This window comes from Myxine glutinosa, chromosome 8, assembly GCF_964187855.1.
Source record: "Myxine glutinosa chromosome 8, kmMyxGlut1.1, whole genome shotgun sequence".
Taxonomy (NCBI): Eukaryota; Metazoa; Chordata; class Myxini; order Myxiniformes; family Myxinidae; genus Myxine; species Myxine glutinosa.
Window position 1 is genome coordinate 60,693,852 of NC_136268.1, and position 21,644 is coordinate 60,715,495.

The 21,644-nt window shown below is 46.5% G+C and overlaps 1 protein-coding gene across 1 annotated transcript in view; it reads right to left on the minus strand.

Moving 5' to 3' along the window:
* Positions 1 to 21,644, minus strand: part of LOC137436337 (protein mono-ADP-ribosyltransferase PARP6-like) — a 110,707-nt gene that overhangs the window by 53,986 nt on the left and 35,077 nt on the right. The window contains exons 6-9 of the mRNA XM_078783324.1: positions 21,115 to 21,193; positions 13,979 to 14,048; positions 8,408 to 8,518; positions 4,312 to 4,369 (exon numbers count right to left, since the gene is read on the minus strand). Coding sequence (XP_078639450.1) covers positions 4,312 to 4,369; positions 8,408 to 8,518; positions 13,979 to 14,048; positions 21,115 to 21,193 — 318 coding nt within the window. The remainder of the gene's footprint in view (positions 1 to 4,311; positions 4,370 to 8,407; positions 8,519 to 13,978; positions 14,049 to 21,114; positions 21,194 to 21,644) is intronic.

Here is a 21,644-nt window from a genome sequence, read left to right on the forward strand (position 1 = left end):
GCATCCGGCCAAAAAACATTGCCTCAAAAAGAGAACCATGACAATTACGACTACATATGGGCAGGGTACAGACCGAAGTACCCCGTGGGGGACCCCACTCCCTCTTGTCAAAACTCAAGGTGGGGAACCCGATCGAAGCAAGGGTGGAAATCATTCCATTTATGACGACGAAACGTCTGATGCCTGATGTGGAGATCGGTTTCTGAGATTTGGGACATGGAATGTAGGGACAATGACAGGGAGATCAGGAGAAGTGGTGGAAGTATTGGTCAGAAGAAGAGTGGACATATGTTGTGTGCAGGAGATGAGATGGAAGGGAAGTGGTGTGAGAATGGTGAAGGGTAGGCAGGGACAGAAATACAAGTTTGTGTGGCAAGCATGCCCGGAGGGCGTGAATGGTGTTGGTGTCCTGTTTTCTGAGGAGTTTGTAGACAGTGTGGTGAGTGTGACGAGAGTGAGTGAAAGGTTGATGATGGTGAAAATGATGATTGGAAAGCTCTTGGTGAACATCATCTCGGGATATGCTCCGCGGGTTGGTCGGAGCGATGAAGAGAAGGACAAGTTCTGGTGTGCTATGGAGAAGCTGATGGAAAACGTGAAAGATGAGGAAGTTGTTGTGGTAGGGGGAGACCTAAATGGACATGTCGGAAGGAGTATGGACGGTTTTGAGGGAGTTCATGGGGGTTACAGATATGGTGTGAGAAATGGAGAGGTGAAAGGATTTTGGAGTTTGCTGATGGAGCTGATTCGTTGATTTGTAATACTCAGTTCCAGAAAGAGGATAATAAGCTTGTTACATACACGTCAGGTCGGTCGACGACAACCGTTGACTACCTGCTGGTGCGTAGGCGAGATAGGGGGCACCCCCGGGACACAAAGGTGATCCCGGGGGAGGATGCTGTTTCACAGCACCACTTGGTTGTCTGCGACATAAGGGTGAAAGGTGCGAGGAGAGCTCGGCGGGTGAAGTACCAAACGAGAATGAAGGTGTGGAGGTTGAAAGAGATGACAGTGAGGGAGGCATTAAAAGAGAGGCTGAGTATGGTGGAGGATGATGTGGTTGAGCTTGAAAGTGGTTGGATGTCAATGAAAGATAGTCTGTTGGGAGCCGTTGGTGAGGTATGTGGATGGACAAAAGGACCACCGAGGCACTCGGAAACATGGTGGTGGGATGATGAAGTTGGAAAGAAGATTGACGAGAAGAGGAAGAAGTTCAAGGAGTGGCAGAAGGCGAAGGGTATGGGGGCAGAAATGGCAGAGCATGAAAGTTATAAGGCAGCCAAGAAGGCTGCAAAGAAAGAGGTAGCAAAGGCACAGGAGGCATGCAGGAAAATGTTCGGAGAAGGCTTGGATTCGGAAGAGGGTCAGAGAGCGGTATTCAGGATTGCAAAGCAGATAGCGAAAGAGAGGTGTGATGTGATGGGGGTGAGTTGCTTGAAGGATGAAGTGGGACAAATCGTTGTGGACCCAGATGGAATTAAAGGAAGATGGAAGAGATATATGGAAATGCTGTTGAATACAGAGAATGAATGGGATGGCAGTATAGAGAGTAACCCAGTTTTAGGACCGGCAGAGAAGATAACCGAGGAGGAAGTTGAGGAAGCAATAAAAGCAATGAAGAGTAGAAAAGCGGGAGGGCCGACGGGAGTTGTGGGAGATATGTTGAAGGCAGCGGGAAATTGGGGTGTGAAGAGAATGACAGAGATCTGCAATCTGGTGGTGAAAGAAGGCCGCATTCCAGTGGATTGGGAACAGAGTACCCTCGTCCCTCTATACAAGGGGAAAGGTGACCCTCTGGACTGTGGCTCGTATCGAGCGATAAAGTTATTGGAGCATGGAATGAAGGTATTGGAAAGGGTGTTGGAGAGGAGGATAAGGAAGAAAGTGAAGATCGACGAAATGCAGTTTGCAGACTAAGTCCACTACTATTTGTAGCTGTGATGGAGGTGCTGGCTCAGAACGTAAAGGAGGGTTTACCGTGGGAGTTGTTGTATGCAGATGATCTGGTGTTGATTGCAGAAAGTATGGATGGACTGAAGGAGAAGATGTACAAGTGGAAGGAATGTATGGAGACAAAAGGTCTGAAGGTAAATATCGGAAAAACGAAGGTGATGGCAAGTGGTAAAGCATGTGGTGAGGTGGAAAGAACTGGGAAGTGGCCGTGTGCTGTGTGCAGGAAGGGTGTCGGAGTGAATTCCATTCAATGTACAATGTGCGCTGAGTGGGTTCATCAAAAATGTAGTGGTTTGAGAGGGTCATTAACCAGTGTGGCAGGTACATTTAAGTGTAAGGTGTGCACAGAGGGAGGTGCAGATGGAGGAAATGTTGAATTGGATCTTGGAGATGGCGTGAAGCTGGAAGGTGTGAAAACATTTTGTTGCCTTGGAGACCTGCTGAATGGAGAAGGTGGATCAGACTCGGCAACGGTTGCTGGAGTGAGATGTGCATGGAAGAAGTTTCGGGAACTGAGTGGCGTGCTGACGAGGAGGGGAGTGTCATTGAAGCTGAAGGGAAAGGTGTATGCTGCATGTGTGAGAAGTGTTATGATTTATGGGAGTGAGACATGGGTAATGAACGTAGAGCAGCAACGAAGGCTGGAAAGGGTGGAAATGCGAATGGTTCGGTGGATGTGCGGAGTATCGTTGAGAGAGAGGAAGACAAATGATGAATTGCGAAAGATGATGGGAATAGAGGCTGTGATTGATGCTGTGAAGAGAAACAGGTTGAGATGGTTTGGTCATTTGTTGAGGAAGGATGAAAGTGTCTGGTTGAAAAGAGTGATGGGAATGAATGGAGAAGGAAGTAGAGGACGGGGAAGACCGAGAAAGACTTGGCTAAAGATGGTCGAAGAAGAAATGCGGGCAAGGGGGTTAACAAGGAGAGATGCAGAAAATAGGGCAAGATGGAGAAGATCGTCATGGGGACCGCAAGGCTAACCCCCGCTCTTGCATGGAAAATGGCCTTAAAATGCCTGTTGTTGTTTGTTGTATCCTGAATTAACTTAATATTTTGGACTTTAGTAAGAAGGTGGATACAAAATTCCCAGCTTTCTATGATTTTGTATTCCCATGACATGGAACACACACCAACTTCGGAAAGGAATCGCTTGTTGATTGTCATGTGATGATACTGACAGTTAAGAATTACAAATTACTCCAAACAGCAGCAAATTTCAGGTTTATTTGATTGATCGTTGTGGAGATAATGTGCTGAGAAGATGAAACATGGGAACAACTTCTTTTCACAGGCTTTCTGAATGCAATGTTGAGGCCCGTATTGGAGCTGGAACATATAATTGCTCAGGACAGAACAAAACAAATGCACAGGAAGAATAGAGGGGGGAAACACACCAGCAGTAGGGAACAGGGACAACATAGAGGGAGACTTGGAGAAATAAGGGATGTGGGGAAGAATGACAGGAGAGGAGGACTCACAGGGTGGACAAGATAGAGAAACAAACTCTCGGGAAGGAAAAACTGGAAACTTGGAAAGAGGTGGACTTAGAGATGGTGAGTGGGGGTAGAAAATATCATGGTTTTGGATGGGGAATGATTTGATGTGGTGGTGAACAGCTGGCGAGATTGAAGACTTGACGGGAAGGACAAGATTGAAGCGAATGAAGAAGTTAGTTTCTACATGTGGGGGAAGAAGAGGAACGAATGAGTGGAGGTGAGCAGTGATTGGGGTTGGTTGGATATTAAAGGGGGAAAGGGGAGTCGGGACATGGAGAGAGCAGAGGGTGCAAGGTCAGAAATGAGGTGGCGGATCACGACAGAGAGACCACCGGCATTGTGTAGCTCAATGTTCAATTGACAGATAGTTCAATAACTTCTTAACTCTTACACGAGCCTCGATCTTGTATCCCAAAAAAAAAAAAAAAACTCAAAGTTCACACAAAGTGTTATTGTGAGCAAAATTTACGAGGTTTCATCTTCGAAGACTTCACATCCCTGAGATATCGTCACACAAACATCCTTTGAGCATTGCTTCACTGAACACTTATGCGCAGTTTTCTTTTTCTTCTGCTGAATATTCCTTCATATTTGAAGGAAAACCCTTTTGCTTGGAAGATGCAAAATCTTCAGCTTCATAGAATTTTGAGTTATTCACCAAAGTCTTAAATAATAAACAAGCAAAACAACTCAACCGACCAAAATCATGAGATTGCCTTTTGGAGAACACCGAAAACCAAGGGTGATGATGAAAAATACCGAGAGTGGATACAAGACAAATGGAAGAGTCTTCTGGTACAGTTGGGTCCAAAATATTGCCTTGTTTGTACCAATTTAGTATCAAGAGCAGAAAACTCACCTGAACGGGAATTCCCTTTCCATTCTTGCCCTTGCGGTGAAATATAGTTCTGAAAATGCTGTGACATCACCAAAACAGAATAATTAGTTAGAAAGTGTCAGTTTCCTCTCTATATCTGACAAAATAAAACCACAATATATCATCTCAACTCCGATCGAATAAAGCTAAATAGATATATGGTTAAATGAATGAATTGCGACAAAAAACGATTGACAGATAATGTTGTTAGTTTGATAAGTAGAGATAAAGACAGGAAATTAAATAAATGGTATCAATATGTTATTGTTATTCCCATTGCTCTCTGCAGGGTGAGAGGGCACATGACCATTTCTGAACATTTCAACAGCTAAAAGGTTACCCTTGTACAGCATGAAAAGTACTGTACTGAAACAAAAGAAAACAGAAAATAGGAGAAAATAGGTGGGGAGGTCATGAGAGAGGTGGTAGGGAGGTCATGAGAGAGAGGGTGGGGAGGTCATGAGAGAGAGGGTGGAGAGGTCATGAGAGAGGTGGTGGGGAGGTCATGAGAGAGGTTGTGGGGAGGTCATGAGAGAGGTGGTGGGGGGGGGGGGGGGGTCATGAGAGAGGTGGTTGGGGGGGGGGGTCATGAGAGAGGTGGTTGGGGGGGGGGGGGTCATGAGAGAGGTGGTTGGGGGGGGGGGGGTCATTAGAGAGGTGGTTGGGGGGGGTCATGAGAGAGGTGGTGGGGAGGTCATGAGAGAGGTGGTTGGGAGGGGGGGCGGTCATGAGAGAGGTGGTTGGGAGGGGGGCGGTCATGAGAGAGGTGGTTGGGGGGGGGCGGTCATGAGAGAGGTGGTTGGGGGGGGTCATGAGAGAGGTGGTTGGGGGGGGGGCGGTCATGAGAGAGGTGGTTGGGGGGGGTCATGAGAGAGGTGGTTGGGGGGGGGTCATGAGAGAGGTGGTGGGGAGGCCATGAGAGAGGTGGTGGGGAGGCCATGAGAGAGGTGGTGGGGAGGCCATGAGAGAGGTGGTGGGGAGGTCATGAGAGAGGTGGTGGGGAGGTCATGAGAGAGGTGGTGGGGAGGTCATGAGAGAGGTGGTGGGGAGGTCATGAGAGAGGTGGTGGGGAGGTCATGAGAGAGGTGGTGGGGAGGTCATGAGAGAGGTGGTGGGGAGGTCATGAGAGAGGTGGTGGGGAGGTCATGAGAGAGGTGGTGGGGAGGTCATGAGAGAGGTGGTGGGGAGGTCATGAGAGAGGTGGTGGGGAGGTCATGAGAGAGGTGGTGGGGAGGTCATGAGAGAGGTGGTGGGGAGGTCATGAGAGAGGTGGTGGGGAGGTCATGAGAGAGGTGGTGGGGAGGTCATGAGAGAGGTGGTGGGGAGGTCATGAGAGAGGTGGTGGGGAGGTCATGAGAGAGGTGGTGGGGAGGTCATGAAAGAGGTGGTGGGGAGGTCATGAGAGAGGTGGTGGGGAGGTCATGAGAGAGGTGGTGGGGAGGTCATGAGAGAGGTGGTGGGGAGGTCATGAGAGAGGTGGTGGGGAGGTCATGAGAGAGAGGTGGTGGGGAGGTCATGAGAGAGAGGTGGTGGGGAGGTCATGAGAGAGGTGGTGGGGAGGTCATGAGAGAGGTGGTGGGGAGGTCATGAGAGAGGTGGTGGGGAGGTCATGAGAGAGGTGGTGGGGAGGTCATGAGAGAGGTGGTGGGGAGGTCATGAGAGAGGTGGTGGGGAGGTCATGAGAGAGGTGGTGGGGAGGTCATGAGAGAGGTGGTGGGGAGGTCATGAGAGAGGTGGTGGGGAGGTCATGAGAGAGGTGGTGGGGAGGTCATGAGAGACGTGGTGGGAAGGTCATGAGAGACGTGGTGGGAAGGTCATGAGAGACGTGGTGGGAAGGTCATGAGAGACGTGGTGGGAAGGTCATGAGAGAGGTGGTGGGAAGGTCATGAGAGAGGTGGTGGGAAGGTCATGAGAGAGGTGGTGGGAAGGTCATGAGAGAGGTGGTGGGAAGGTCATGAGAGAGGGGTGGGGAGGTCATGAGAGAGGGGTGGGGAGGTCATGAGAGAGGGGGTGGGGAGGTCATGAGAGAGGTGGTGGGGAGGTCATGGGAGAGGTGGTGGGGAGGTCATGGGAGAGGTGGTGGGGAGGTCATGAGAGAGGTGGTGGGGAGGTCATGAGAGGTGGTGGGGAGGTCATGAGAGAGGTGGTGGGGAGGTCATGAGAGAGGTGGTGGGGAGGTCATGAGAGAGGTGGTGGGGAGGTCATGAGAGGTGGTGGGGAGGTCATGAGAGAGGTGATGGGGAGGTCATGAGAGAGGTGATGGGGAGGTCATGAGAGAGGTGGTGGGGAAGTCTTGAGAGAGGTGGTGGGGTGGGCATGGGAGAGGTGGTGGGGAGGTCAAGGGAGAGGTGGTGGGGAGGTCATGGGAGAGGTGGTGGGGAGGTCATGGGAGAGGTGGTGGGGAGGTCATGGGAGAGGTGGTGGGGAGGTCATGGGAGAGGTGGTGGGGAGGTCATGAGAGAGGTGGTGGGGAGGTCATGAGAGAGGTGGTGGGGAGGTCATGAGAGAGGTGGTGGGGAGGTCATGAGAGAGGTGGTGGGGAGGTCATGAGAGAGGTGGTGGGGAGGTCATGAGAGAGGTGGTGGGGAGGTCATGAGAGAGGTGGTGGGGAGGTCATGAGAGAGGTGGTGGGGAGGTCATGAGAGAGGTGGTGGGGAGGTCATGAGAGAGGTGGTGGGGAGGTCATGAGAGAGGTGGTGGGGAGGTCATGAGAGAGGTGGTGGGGAGGTCATGAGAGAGGTGGTGGGGAGGTCATGAGAGAGGTGGTGGGGAGGTCATGAGAGAGGTGGTGGGGAGATCATGAGAGAGGTGGTGGGGAGATCATGAGAGAGGTGGTGGGGAGATCATGAGAGAGGTGGTGGGGAGGTCATGAGAGAGGAGGTGGGGAGGTCATGAGAGAGGTGGTGGGGAGGTCATGAGAGGGGTGGTGGGGATGGCTACGAGAGGTAGCATGCATACAGAGGATGGTCGCGATAGAAGCATGTCGAGAGGAAAGACTTTTGTGGCGGACCACACAAGAACGTAGGATTAAATGGGGCCATTAAACCAGCCTGGTGTTGGGTTAGCCTGGTGTTGGGCTAGCGGCTAGGGTGCCAGCTTAGGATCCAAGGATCCTGGGTTCGAATCCCGGTCGATCGCTGAATTAACGCCAGGGGGGTTGACTCAGCCTGTCATCCTTCCGAGGTCGGCTAATTGAGTACCAGTTCACTGGTAATTCCCTGTGTGTCGTAAAAAGGCGACAAACAGGGTTGGCGGCAAGAAGGGCATCCGGCCGTAAAACATTGCTTCAAAAAGGGGACCGAAAAACACCAACAACCACGGTCCCCGAAAAAGGCGAACCCCTGCTTTGCGGGGGAAAATGGCCTCTAAAAGGTGGTTTATTGAAGTAGCGGTAGTAGCAGTAGTAGTAGTAGTAGTAGTAGTAATAGCAGTAATAGCAGTAGCAATAGTTGTAGTTGTAGTAGTAGTAGTCGTAGCAATAGTAGTAGCAGTAGTAGTTGTAATATTAGTCATAGTAGTAGTAATAGTCATGGTAGTAGTCATAGTAGTAGTAATAGTAGAGGTAGAAATAGTAGTAGTAGTAGTAGTAGTAGTAGTATTAGTCGTGGTAGTAGTAGTCGTAATAGGAGTGGTAGGAATAGTAATAGTAGTAATAGGAGTGGTAGGAATAGTAATAGTAGTAATAGGAGTGGTAGGAATAGTAATAGTAGTAATAGGAGTGGTAGGAATAGTAATAGTAGTAATAGGAGTGGTAGGAATAGTAATAGTAGTAATAGGAGTGGTAGGAATAGTAATAGTAGTAATAGGAGTGGTAGTAGTAGTAAGTAGTAGTAGTAGTAGTAGTAGTAGTAGTAGTAGTAGTAGTAGTAGTAGTAGTAGTAGTAGTAATTGTTGTAGTAGTAGTAGTAGTAGTAGTAGTAGTAGTAGTAGTAGTAGTAATTGTTGTAGTAGTAGTAGTCATAGTAGTAGTAATAGTAGAGGTAGTAGTAGTAGTCATCGTAGTAGTAGTAATAGTCATGGTGGTAGCAGTAGCAGTAGTAATCGTAGTCGACGGCATCCCTCTCATGGAAAACTTTACCGTTTAGCACCCGCGAGCAAACTTTTCACGCCGTGAATTCTCAGATGTATTTTGGGGTGATGAAGAGGGTTCACTCTTTTCCATCTCGATAAAACAAAGGTTTTCAGCATCCTGGTGAGAAAGGGAAGGGAAGTAAGAAAGAGATGTTACCCTGCACAGCCAAGGCAAAATTTAATACAAAATTACTTTTTATTGAGACAAAGCACTTCAACTGGTTATTGAGATAACCTCTTTCATATTAAGGTAAAGTTGATATGAATTTGCATTTTTTTTTTTCCTTTCACACTTCAGTTACCTTTATCACCAATATAAGATGTTAACTCGCAACAGAGGTTATCAATAAACATGGAACACTTCTCAGACCTCGTACACTGGATCCTGCATGGAAGTGGTTGAGGTGAATTGGCTGGCTTTCTCAACACAGAAGACTAACACTCTAAGGCTGGCACTCCAAGGCTGGCACTCCAAGGCTGGCACTCCAAGGCTGGCACTCCAAGGCTGGCACTCCAAGGCTGGCACTCCAAGGCTGGCACTCCAAGGCTGGCACTCGGTGTGTTTTCATCCTGAGGCCAAGCCATAAAATGTCACCTTACCAGAAAACTGCTCTCCCCTCAGGGTTGGCTCCTCTGCCTCACACCTTACTCAACTTGACGGCACGAAAACCAAGGCTGTCAACAAGATTATTGTAATCTCCCAAGATGAAGCCGTGCCTATGGGTCTATCACCACGCGTGCAGCAGGTCGGTGGTCTCTGTGTGTCTTCTACAGTCTCCTAACTGGTCTTGTACTCTACTCTTTCCATGCTTTGTCCACCCCCTCCCCTCCAGGTTTTTGCGGCACATAATGCACCATAAACCCACTTCTGGATAAACGACCAAAATCCAGAATCACTGCTCACCTCCATTCATTCATTCCTCTTTCTCCTGCCCCCCCCCTCCCTACCCCCCCCCCCCCCCATCTGTGGAATAACCTCCACATTATCTTCAATCTCATTCCTCACACCAGGTCTCCAAGGCAGCTGGCCGTTGTGCAGCCGTTCATTGGCACACGCAGCTTTGGCCCCGCCCCCGCCAGCTTCTGCAATGGGTTTTCTTCGTCGGTCGGGAAATGCGGAATGTGGGTTGGACATCTTCTGCACTTAACATTGACTTTCCTTCGCAGCACTTTAAAGGTGCGGTGCAAGCTATGAGATCCCGTAACGGCCTGCGGTTACGGACAAAGTGATGCCCCACCCACAGGACTCTATTTATTCTGTCTGACGATGCCAAATGCCTATTTATTCTGAGGTGTTTGTGGAGCTCCTGCGGCCGCGCGTACCTCTCACGCTCAGGCCGGCGGGGCCCGTAATGGGCACGGTGATGGACGGTGGTGAAGGAGGTCTGACTGACGAAGGAGGTAACGATGAGGTATGTGGGTAGTCGAGGCGAGGTTGGGGTGAGTAGGTCGTGAGGCTTTCCATGTCGGACAGCATTGAACAGCGTGCATCATGACAATGTAATGGCTTTTAACATGTGCAGAGGAAAATAAAGTGTTACCCAAAAGAAATCTGTATTAACAACAGTCATTTGGATGCACTTACGTGTTGTGTATCAAGGAAAGATCTGGGGGAAATAGAGTGCGTGACGGTTTCATTTTAGTGCGCCATTTGAAATGGGTTTTCGGCAATGAGAGATACACTCGCGGTATGCAAACCTTCTAGATTAAAACGCGGACCCTCACACGGCACGAGAACACCAAGGGACCTGTATGGTGGTTGCCATTACCTTTCAGCAGCTTCGTAAAAGCACAATATATATACACTGTAGGATATTTTGCCCTGTTGTTAGACAATTGAATCTCCACCGCCTGATGTTGCACCACCATTTCGATTTTGCAGTGCCCGGTATAAGTAGTGCCCGGTATAAGTAGTGCCCGGTATAAGTAGTGCCCGGTATAAGTAGTGCCCGGTATAAGTAGCTCGGAGCTTGGTCTCTGAGTGAAACCAAGAGTGCAACGCAATTAACATTTTTAAAGTCCATTAAATATTCTAAATTGATAGATTGACTAACTTTTCCTCGTCACTGCGGAAGGATAATTTTGCTTGCTTTTCCGACCACTGGGAATGGGTACTTTTCCTCGTAATAAATATCGAGTTCCCTTCCAAGGAACTTTCACGCAGCACGAGGCCTTTTGGAAAGCATGTGTGTGCTATGACAGCCAACCCGTGGTTGTTTGTGTGTGCTCTATCCATTTTAAATGGATGAGCAGCAAGAAAGGAAGCAGTACGTACCATTTGCAAAAAGTCTCTGGGAAACTCAGTTTCGGTTCGAACCACCAACCTCCCAGGCTCAGAGCAGGCGCTCAAACCCTTTCGGCAACAACAACAACATGCATTTTAAGGCCATGTTCCCTGCTAGAGCGGGGGTTAGCCTTGCGGTCCCCATGACAATCTTCTCCATTTTGCCCTATTTTCTGCATCTCTCCTTGTTAACCCCCTTGCCCGCATTTCTTCTTCCACCATCTTTAGCCAAGTCTTTCTCGGTCTTCCCCGTCCTCTACTTCCTTCTACATTCATTTCCATCACTCTTCTCAACCAGTCACATTCATCCTTCCTCAACACATGACCAAACCATCTCAACCTGTTTCTCTTCACAGCATCCATCACAGGGTCAATTCCCATCATCTTTCACAATTCATCATTTGTCTTCCTCTCTCTCAACGATACTCCACACATCCACCGAACCATTCGCATTTCCACCCTTTCCAGCCTTCGTTGCTGCTCTACGTTCATTACCCATGTCTCACTCCCATAAATCATAACACTTCTCACACATGCAGCATACACCTTTCCCTTCAGCTTCAACGACACTCCCCTCCTCATCAGCACGCCACTCAGTTCCCGAAACTTCTTCCATGCACATCTCACTCGAGCAACCGTTGCCGAGTCTGATCCACCTTCTCCATTCAGCATGTCTCCTAGGTAACAAAATGTTTTCACACCTTCCAGCTTCATGCAGTCTCCAAGATCCAACTCAACATTTCCTCCATCTGCAGCTCCCTCTGTGCACGCCTTACACTTGAATGTAGCTGCCACACTGCTTAATGACCCTCTCAAATCACTACATTTTTGATGAAACCACTCAGCGCACATTGTACATTGAATGGAATTCACTCCGACACCCTTCCTGCACACAGCACACGGCCACTTCCCAGTTCTTTCCACCTCACCACATGCTTTAACACTTGCCATCACCTTTGTTTTTCCGATATTCACCTTCAGACCTTTTGTCTCCATACATTCCTTCCACTTGTTCATCTTTTTCTTCAGTCCATCCATACTTTCCACAATCAACACCAGATCATCTGCATACAACAACTCCCACGGTAAACCCTCCTTTACGTTCTGAGCCAGCACCTCCATCACAGCTCCAAATAGTAGTGGACTTAGTACCAACCCCTGATGCACTCCCACCTTCACCTCAAACTCACCACTGTTCCCGTCCTTCGTCCTTGCAGCTGTGCGCACACTTTTGTACATTGCCATCACTACTCTAATCAACCATTCCTCCACTCCTAACTTCCTCAATGCCCATGTCACTACTTCACGTGGAACCCTATCGAATGCTTTCTCCAGATCAACAAACCCAAGAAACAATTTCTTCATCTTCTCCATATACTTCTCCTGCAATTGCCTCACAATAAAAAGCGCGTCTATCGTTCCTCTTCCTGGCATAAATCCAAATTGCATTTCGTCAATCTTCACCTTCTTCCTTATCCTCCTCTCCAACACCCTTTCCAATACCTTCATTCCATGCTCCAATAACTTTATCGCTCGGTACGAGCCACACTCCAGAGGGTCACCTTACCCCTTGTATAGAGGGACGAGGGTACTCAGTTCCCAATCCACTGGAATGCGGCCTTCTTTCACCACCAGATTGCAGATCTCTGTCATTCTCTTCACACCCCAATTTCCCACTGCCTTCAACATATCTCCCACAACTCCTGTCGGCCCTCCCACTTTTCTACTCTTCATTGCTTTTATCGCTTCCTCAACTTCCTCCTCGGTTATCTTCTCTGCCGCTCCTAAAACTGAGTTACTCTCTATGTTGCCATCCCATTCATTCTCTGCATTCAACAGTATTTCCATATATCTCTTCCATCTTCCTTTAATTCCATCTGGGTCCACAACGATTTGTCCCACTTCATCCTTCAAGCAACTCACCCCCATCACATCACACCTCTCTTTCGCTATCTGCTTGTACCTATTCTATACCTATTCTATATACCTATATATATATATAATATATAAAATATATACCTATTCTATACCTAGACGGTGTACCTATTCTAACCTGGGGTACACACCGGTACCTATGTAGCACACATTTCATTTGGATAGAAAATTGTCACCTGTAGTAAATAATAAAATATCAATCACACGAATCACATTGCTCTTACATAGTTTCTACGTTATTTGGGTCTTTGTGAGTCTTCTTCCAAAAAAGTGGAGAGAGTATTACCACACTGTTCTCACATGCTAATGCAAGATATATTTATATATATATATATATATATACATATATATACATATATATACATATATATACATATATATATATATATACATATATATATACATATATATATACATATATATATACATATATATATACATATATATACATATATATACATATATATACATATATACATATATATACATATATATACATATATATACATATATACATATATATATACATATATACATATATATACATATATACATATATATACATATATATACATATATACATATATATACATATATATATATATATATTAGGGTGGTCCAAAAATTTGAAGATTGGATTTTCATTTCTCCACAAGCCTGCCCGTATTCCTATTGAAGAAAGTAGTTTGTGGTGAAAATTTGAGCATGATTTGGACAATATTTAGAGTTTGCTCAAAATGTTGACAAATTTTAATGATTACGGCACCTGACGCACCTTACAGCACCAAGACGGCTTAAATTATATCTTATTCTTTATGCAGTATATGTAAAACATTTTTGTTTATTAATCTGCTCTCACTGAATGCAATATTTTTCCTTCATTCGTAGCACAAGGCTGTGGGTTCGCATCATGACGCGGCTGTCCCACTCATACAATGCCCTCCGCTGGCGAGGGCGGGAATTTGTAATTTGTTGAGGGTGCCGGCGATAACTCGCCTGCTCGTCACTAAGGACATCATGGGATCTTTAATGTCCATCAATGAACGCTGACGGACAGGACACTCAGTTTAACATCCATCCGAGGGACGGCACACACATTGATGAATCACCCTGCCTGTGAAACACCGGGATAACGGTTTATAGCTGGGTCGGGATTCAAACCCAGGCTAATCAGCTCCAAGGCGAGTGTGCATACCTGAAGGCCAACCTGAAGTGTGCGTACCTGAAGGTGGTCAACGGAATACGATTATAAGACGTCACATTGCTCCTAAAATCACGCTAAATTTGCAGTGTAGTTTGCAATGAATAATACATAAAAACAATAAACAAACAAACATTCAAATACACGCTTGAACATACTTCTCCATCAGGAACAGGTGTGTGAAGTGAATTTCCTCGTTGGAGTTTGTCAAGAACTTAACACTTGGTGCTGGAAAACAAAAGCAATGTCAATTCAACAATGGTTAAACGGTGGAACGCAACAGTTCAATTCAGCTCAGTGATGTCCAGCATTGTTAATCTGACCAGAGCAATAGAAATCCTCATCAGCTGCCAAAGGAGTTTCCTTGTAAATAAGATAGATCAAGCAAAGAATGAACTTTGGAATTTGGTAAATCCATCCAATTGTATCCATTACACCCAAAACCTCAATCCATCCAATTTTAATCAAATCTGCTTCTCCTTTTTTTTTTTAAATACGAGTTCCCGTACAAGGAACTTCAACGCATGAAGAGAACTTTAGGCCTATCAAAACCTGCACTATGACTGCTAACCCATGGTTGTTTGTCCTTGCGCATTTAAACCAGGTCGTTTGGCACTGTTGTGTTGATATCAACGATGAAGTAGCCGTCCTGAAAAATCACCCTTGAGCCAGGATTCAATGATGATGAGGATACCTAAATCATTATCAAGAATAAGATCACAAATCACTGTAGATTCCTTGTTCATAGACCAAGCCCTCCAGTGTGCACTCGCGGATAATGCGGGGATTTTGATTTGACTCATTGGTGTTCACACAACCCTTGTGATGAATCGAGTTTGCTTTCGCCTGTGTGCATACCAATGTTTGCTCTGGCAAATAATTAAGACGCCGATTTGTGAGTCTAAGCCACAAGGCTGTGTATTGTCACCTCTGTCAAGTCTGTACACCAATGGATGTGTGGCTCTGAAAGACGTTTGTAACTTGATAAAGTACGCAGACGATACCGCCATTGTTGGCTGTCTTTCCGATCAATCATCCTTTGTATCATACCTCGATGAGATTGACACATTGAACAAGTGGTGTGGGGACTTTTGTCTTACTCCGAATGCATGCAAAACTAAAGAGATGATTTTGGACTTTTGAAAAGGTCACAATCATGAACCGATAATCATAAATGGTGGTAAGGTGGAAATCGTTAACAAATTCAAATACTTGGACACCATTATTGATAACAAGCTAACTTTTGATGGAAATACTGATGCTGTGTTCAACAAAACAATGCAAAGATTGTATCTTCTCAGGAAGTTGAATTAATTTGGTGTTGGCTCACGTGTGATGCGGATGTTGACTAATTCCTTACTGATCAGTGTTTTGTCATTTAATTTGATTTCCTGGTACTGTTACGGGGTCCTCCCCTATCCCCTGGTCTCTATAAACCTCCGAACACCGAGAGGGTCCCCGGAAGAAAGATGTGTTATCCTTGGTTGAAATTAATCAATAATGAAACCCTCAATGAAACCATCAAATGAAACAATCAAATCAATAATGAAACCCCACCAAGGGTTATGAACAAACAATAATATATTATAAATCACACTGGAATCACGACACAAATAATAATAGCAATTCACCCTACAATCCCTATCTGAAGATGGTACCACCTTATCTAGTCCTTTACCCAAACTCACGGCACTCGCCCAATGTCTCTGTACCCCTCCAAGGCGAAGTCGATTCGCTCCAGCGATCGTTGGATCAATGTCCGATCACAATCAATTGAGGCGTGGTCGATCGAAGCAACCCATAGGTCACGTGGTCCAACACCCAGCACAATAGCGGTGGAATGGGAAACCTCCCAAAGACGTGCTCCGACGTACACGTTTGCGGTTCAATCAGCGAGTCTCCTTATAATCCTCCAAAGCCACTTTCTTGCACAGCCGTCCCCGGCAACCCACCAGGGAATAATGCCCGGCCGACACGACAAAAACCTTTTCACTGGAGGTAGCGCACGTGGCAAAATGGCGGACGGCTTTCACTCGAGCCGGGGCTTTGAGGCAAGGATACTCCGGAACCTCAATGCAGATACCCGACTACCCAGGCTCCACAGCACTCCGGCGATATCACCTATCGCACGAACTTCCTTTCAAGGACGCAAAGTTCACTCGCACTGTACGCTCGACCGCTCGGTCCAGAGCTTCCACAAAAACGTCTTTTCACGATCTCCTCACGCCTCTTCTCCCTCGCTCCCTTTTCTTCCGGGTCACGATCCGATTTCCGGCCACATTTTACCAGGAGCGCTTTTAAACCTTTTAACCACAATAACCCTTACTGAGAACCAACAATAATAATAATACCCACAATAATTAGGGCCGAATCCGTAACAGTACATTATCTTAATGTGTGGAATAAGTCACAATTGAGAAAGGTCATTACACTGGCATTTAAAGTGGGTGGGCCTTCAACCAGTATGGAGTCTCTATACTTGCAAGCATTGCAAAGGAAGTCGAAGCATGTATGTACCGATGAAAGTAACTTCTTGAACGGATTTTTTGAAAAACTGCCATCAGGGAGACGCTTTCGTGTGAGGAGGATGAAGAAGAACATTTTCCAAACGTGTACCATGTGCAATTAAAGTGCTAAATTCAATTCCTAGCCATTTTGCTGTTTCATCCATCTTCTTTTGACCCTGTTTTCTTATTCCCTTTGATGTTTTTTGAATGACTGAGTCTTATAATAATAATAATAATGCATTTATTTTATATAGCGCTTTTCATGGAGCCCAAAGACGCTTTGACAGAGTGCAAAACATAATACATAGAAAAACATAAAAACAATTGCAAAAAACAAGAATCAATAGGGAAATACCCATAGCAAAAAGGAGGGAGAAGGAGAAGAGATAATCATGGCTTTCAATGCTGTGGGTTAAATGTTGAATGCAGTGTTGAACAGGTGGGTCTTGAGTGATGTTTTGAATGTGGTGAGTGAGGAGGAGTCTCTGATGGTGTGAGGTAGTGAGTTCCAGAGGGTGGGAGCAGCGATGGAGAAGGCCCTGTCCCCCCAGGATCTGAATTTGGTCCAGATGGGGGGGGGGGGTCAGGAGGTTGGTACCAGCAGAGCGGAGGTTGCGGTTGGGAGTGTGTCTGGAGAGGAGGTCAGCCAGGTAGGATGGGGCCAGGTTATGGAGGGCTTTATAGGTCAAGAGGAGGATTTTGTACTGGATTCTCTGGGAGATGGGGAGCCAGTGAAGCTTCTAAAGGACTGGGGTGATGTGGTCACGGGCCCGGGAATGGGTGAGTAGACGGGCAGCAGAGTTCTGAATGTATTGGAGTTTATTGGTGATTGTTGAGGGTGAACCATAGAGGAGGCTATTGCAGTAGTCCAGACGGGAGGTGATGAAGGCGTGGATGAGGGTTTCTGCAGCCATGGAGGAGAGGGATGGACGGAGACGGGCGATGTTTTTCAGGTGAAAGAAGGCTGACTTTGTGATCTGTTTAGTGTATTTGTCGTTTTGTCGTTTAGTTTGTCGTTTAGTGTATTTGTCAAAGATGATGCCAAGATTCCGGATGTGAGGGGAGGTGGATACTGGGATACCGTCGATGTTGAGGGCAAAGTTATTGGTGGATTTTATGAGCGTTTTTGGGCCAATGATGATTATTTCAGATTTATCATAGTTAAGTTTGAGGAAGTTAATTTGAAGCCAGGATTTTATTTCAGTGATGCAGTTTGTCAGGATAGAGTGGGTGGCGGTGGAGATGGACTTGGTGGAGATGAAAAGCTGGATGTCATCGGCGAAGCAGTGGAATTGGAGACCATGACGGCGGATTAAGTGACCAAGGGGGGACAGGTACAGGATGAAGACACCCCCGCTACCTACCCTTTCTGTCGTGACCAAGGGGGGACAGATTAAGTGACGGATTAAGTGACCAAGGGGGGACAGGTACAGGTTCTACCCCCGCTAATTTCGGTCCCCATGTGTTTTATACCTCTCCCCCCCCCCTCCCCTTCCCACGCCTCCTGCCCCCAAGCCCTCTCCCTCCCACACTTCTCCCTGCTCTCAAATGTTGTGGTTGTGTGCTTCCCCTTCTCTCCCCATCTTGGCTTCCGCTCCCTCTTTTGTATATTTTGTTTGTCTGGTTGATTTGTTTGTGAAATAAATGTTAGCTCTTTCACGAGCCTCGATTCAGTATACAAAAAAAAAGAAAAAAAAAAGAGGAGGGGGCCAAGAACTGAACCTTGGGGGACACCTTGGGGGAGGGGAGCAGTGGGGGATTTGCAGTTATTGATGGAGATGAACTGGCGTCTGTCGGAGAGGTATGATTTAATCCAAGAGAGGGCAGTGCTAGTAACGTTAAAGGTGGTTTCAAGTCGGGTGAGGAGGATGGTGTGATCGATGGTGTCAAAGGCGGCGCTGAGGTCGAGGAGGATGAGAATGTTGAGGTTGCCAGCGTCAGAGGAGAGGAGAAGGTCGTTGGTGATTTTGAGGAGAGCAGTTTCAGTACTGTGGTTGGAGCGGAATCCGGATTGGAATGTTTCATACAGGTTATTGGCAGAGAGGTGATGTTTGAGTTGAGCGGCTACAGCGCGTTCCAAAACTTTCGACAGAAAGGGTAGGTTGGAGATGGGTCTAAAGTTGTTTAGGGTGTCAGGGTTTAATCCAGGTTTTTTCAGAATGGGGGTAACAGCAGCAATTTTGAGGGATGGTGGGGACAATGCCTGTAGACAGGGAGGAGTTTATTGTTGCAATGATAAGTGGAGAGAGAGCAGGAAGGGAGGCCTTGACAAAGCTGGAGGGGATGGGGTCAAGAGTGCAGGTGGCAGTTTTCATTCCTATGAGGAGATCAGAGAGGTCAGTAGGGGAGATTGGGGAGAATTGTGACAGGGGATGGCAGGATAAGGGGGGGCAGGTGGTTTGAGGAGGACCGGAGTGGCGGTGGTCAAGCTGTTGTAGATGTTTTCAACTTTGTGTTGGAAGAATGAAAGGAAGGAGATGCAGTTGTCTCCTGTGAATGACTGGGTGGTGGTGTTCAGGGGGCTGAGGAGTTTGTTTATTGTAGAGAAGAGTGCTTTTGGGTTTCCGGAGCCAGAGTGGATAATTTGAGAGTAGTAGGCGGAGCGGGCGCGGGAGAGGGCATCTTTGTAGTGTTGTAGGTGGTCCTTGTAGGCTTGGGAGTGAATTGTGAGACCTGTTTTATTGCGGAGTGTTTCAAGTTGGTGAGCACGAGTTTTCATCAGGCGGAGTTCAGGGGTAAACCAGGGAGCAGAATGGGTGAAAGAAATTGTTTTGGTTTTTATAGGCGCAAGTTGGTCAAGGCAGGAGGAGAGAGTGTGGTTGTAGTAGTCAGTGAGATCAGCAGGGTTGTGGAGGTCAACGAAGGGAGAAGTGGACATTTTTTCAGATAGGGTGGATGAGAATGAGGTTGGTGAAAGAGCGTTTAGCTTACGGAAGTTGATAGTGCGATAATGCCTTGGTGTTGGGGCAGGAATGTTGATGGTCATAGTGATGGCTAAGTAGTCAGAGAGGGTGAGGTCGGAGCCAGAGAGATGGTGCAAGATTAATCCAGTAGAGCAGACAAGGTCCAAAATGTGACCACGGTTATGGGTAGGAAAGTTGACATGTTGAGTGAGGTTAAAGCAGGTGAGTAAATCAGTGAAGTCAGTGGTTATCCAAATGTCTTATCTTATCTTATGGCGTCACCAAAGAAGAATTTCCCTGCATATGGGACAATAAAGATTATTACTATTATTATTACTAGGGCATGCCCGTACTATATATATATCTAAAATTATATCCCCCCCCTCTATTTACATGAAATGGTTTGGTCCATTCGCAAAGCCAGTAACGACCACAGAACCCCCCCCTCTATTTACATGAAATGGTTTGGTCCATTCCCAAAGGCAAAGCGAACGGCGAACGGCTAAATCGCCATAGCTCGGTAACTACTTGTCCGATTAATATGAAACCTTGAAAAGGCACATCCTCAGGTCCCCAGCAATATATCTGGCAATGTTAATTGAATTACTATCCGTAATGGCGCACGCGCTCACATGGCGCACGCTGGCGTAATGGCGTAATGGCGCACGCTCACATCGGCCACGCCTATGCAACAACGTGTTCTGTGATTGGCTGGCCTGCCCCGCAACCTGTTCTGATTAGTTTGGTAAATAAATCGCCATAGCTCGGTAACTACTTGTCCGATTAATATGAAACCTTGAAAAGGCACATCCTCGGGTCCCCAGCAATATACCTGGCAAGTTGCAAGTATATCGGACCGGTAGTTGTCGAGAAACAGCGGTCACAGACACACACACACACAGACACACACACACACAGACACACACACACACACACATACACACAGAGATTACTGGAATTATAGATAGACTAGGGCATGCCCGTACTATATATATATGCCCGTACTTCTATATATATATGCCCGTACATGCCCGTACTTCCTAGGGCATGCCCGTACTATATATATATCTAAAATTATATCCCCCCCCCTCTATTTACATGAAATGGTTTGGTCCATTCGCAAAGCCAGTAACGACCACAGAACCCCCCCCCTCTATTTACATGAAATGGTTTGGTTCATTCCCAAAGGCAAAGCTAACGGCGAACGGCTAAATCGCCATAGCTCGGTAACTACTTGTCCGATTAATATGAAACCTTGAAAAGGCACATCCTCAGGTCCCCAGCAATATATCTGGCAATTTTAATTGAATTACTATCCGTAATGGCGCACGCGCTCACATGGCGCACGCTGGCGTAATGGCGTAATGGCGCACGCTCACATCGGCCACGCCTACGCAACAACGTGTTCTGTGATTGGCTGGCCTACCCCGCAACCTGTTCTGATTAGTTTGGTAAATAAATCGCCATAGCTCGGTAACTACTTGTCCGATTAATATGAAACCTTGAAAAGGCACATCCTCGGGTCCCCAGCAATATACCTGGCAAGTTGCAAGTATATCGGACCCGTGGTTGTCGAGAAACAGCGGTCACAGACACACACACACACAGACACACACACACACATACACACAGAGATTACTGGAATTATAGATAGATGAAATTTTAACAATAGGCTTCCTGGCAATACGGTTGGTTTTCAACCTGGTTTACAAAACAAAAACCCATCATGCAATTTATTGTAAACCAGACCTGAGTTCTGAAAGATTGAGCTATTTGTACCTTTAATACCCATCACATGTTTCCAGATCATTGTGGTTAAACAAGTAAAATCAACTTAATCACTCAAATTCTCCTCCCACACAAATTGAAAAACAAAAAACAAACCTTCTCCGTAGACGTACATCCAGGGGCAGAAACCGAGTCTAACGATGAATGACAATCTCTCATCCTTCACGGATGCATTCTGCAGAGACAAATTTTGCACAAGTACGTACGAGGAGCACAAACCTTCCCCTTTCACCAAACTTCACAGTGATTCCACAAGTATGGAAGACGACTTGGATTTGATAACATGGTTATAACACAATACCAGAGCAGCTTTTGATATCGCCATAATAAAATTATTTGGGATGTTTAGTAAGTTACTCACACAATGAACGGCATTACTCCCAAGGCACGATAATCCAACAGCAATTTTTTTACTTTTTCAAAATATAAAAATTTTCATCATCATCATTTCATCAGTCGTGACAATATTTATTATCTCACCTCGGACAACTTTGTGTGCACTCGTAATGTGCACATAATAAACGAGATGGTATTCATAGAATACTTGCCCTGCACAGTCAACTTGTTGCGAGCCAACTCTTCTGTTTTTGAACATTTCTTTCTTTCTTTGATCCAACATGGCTGCC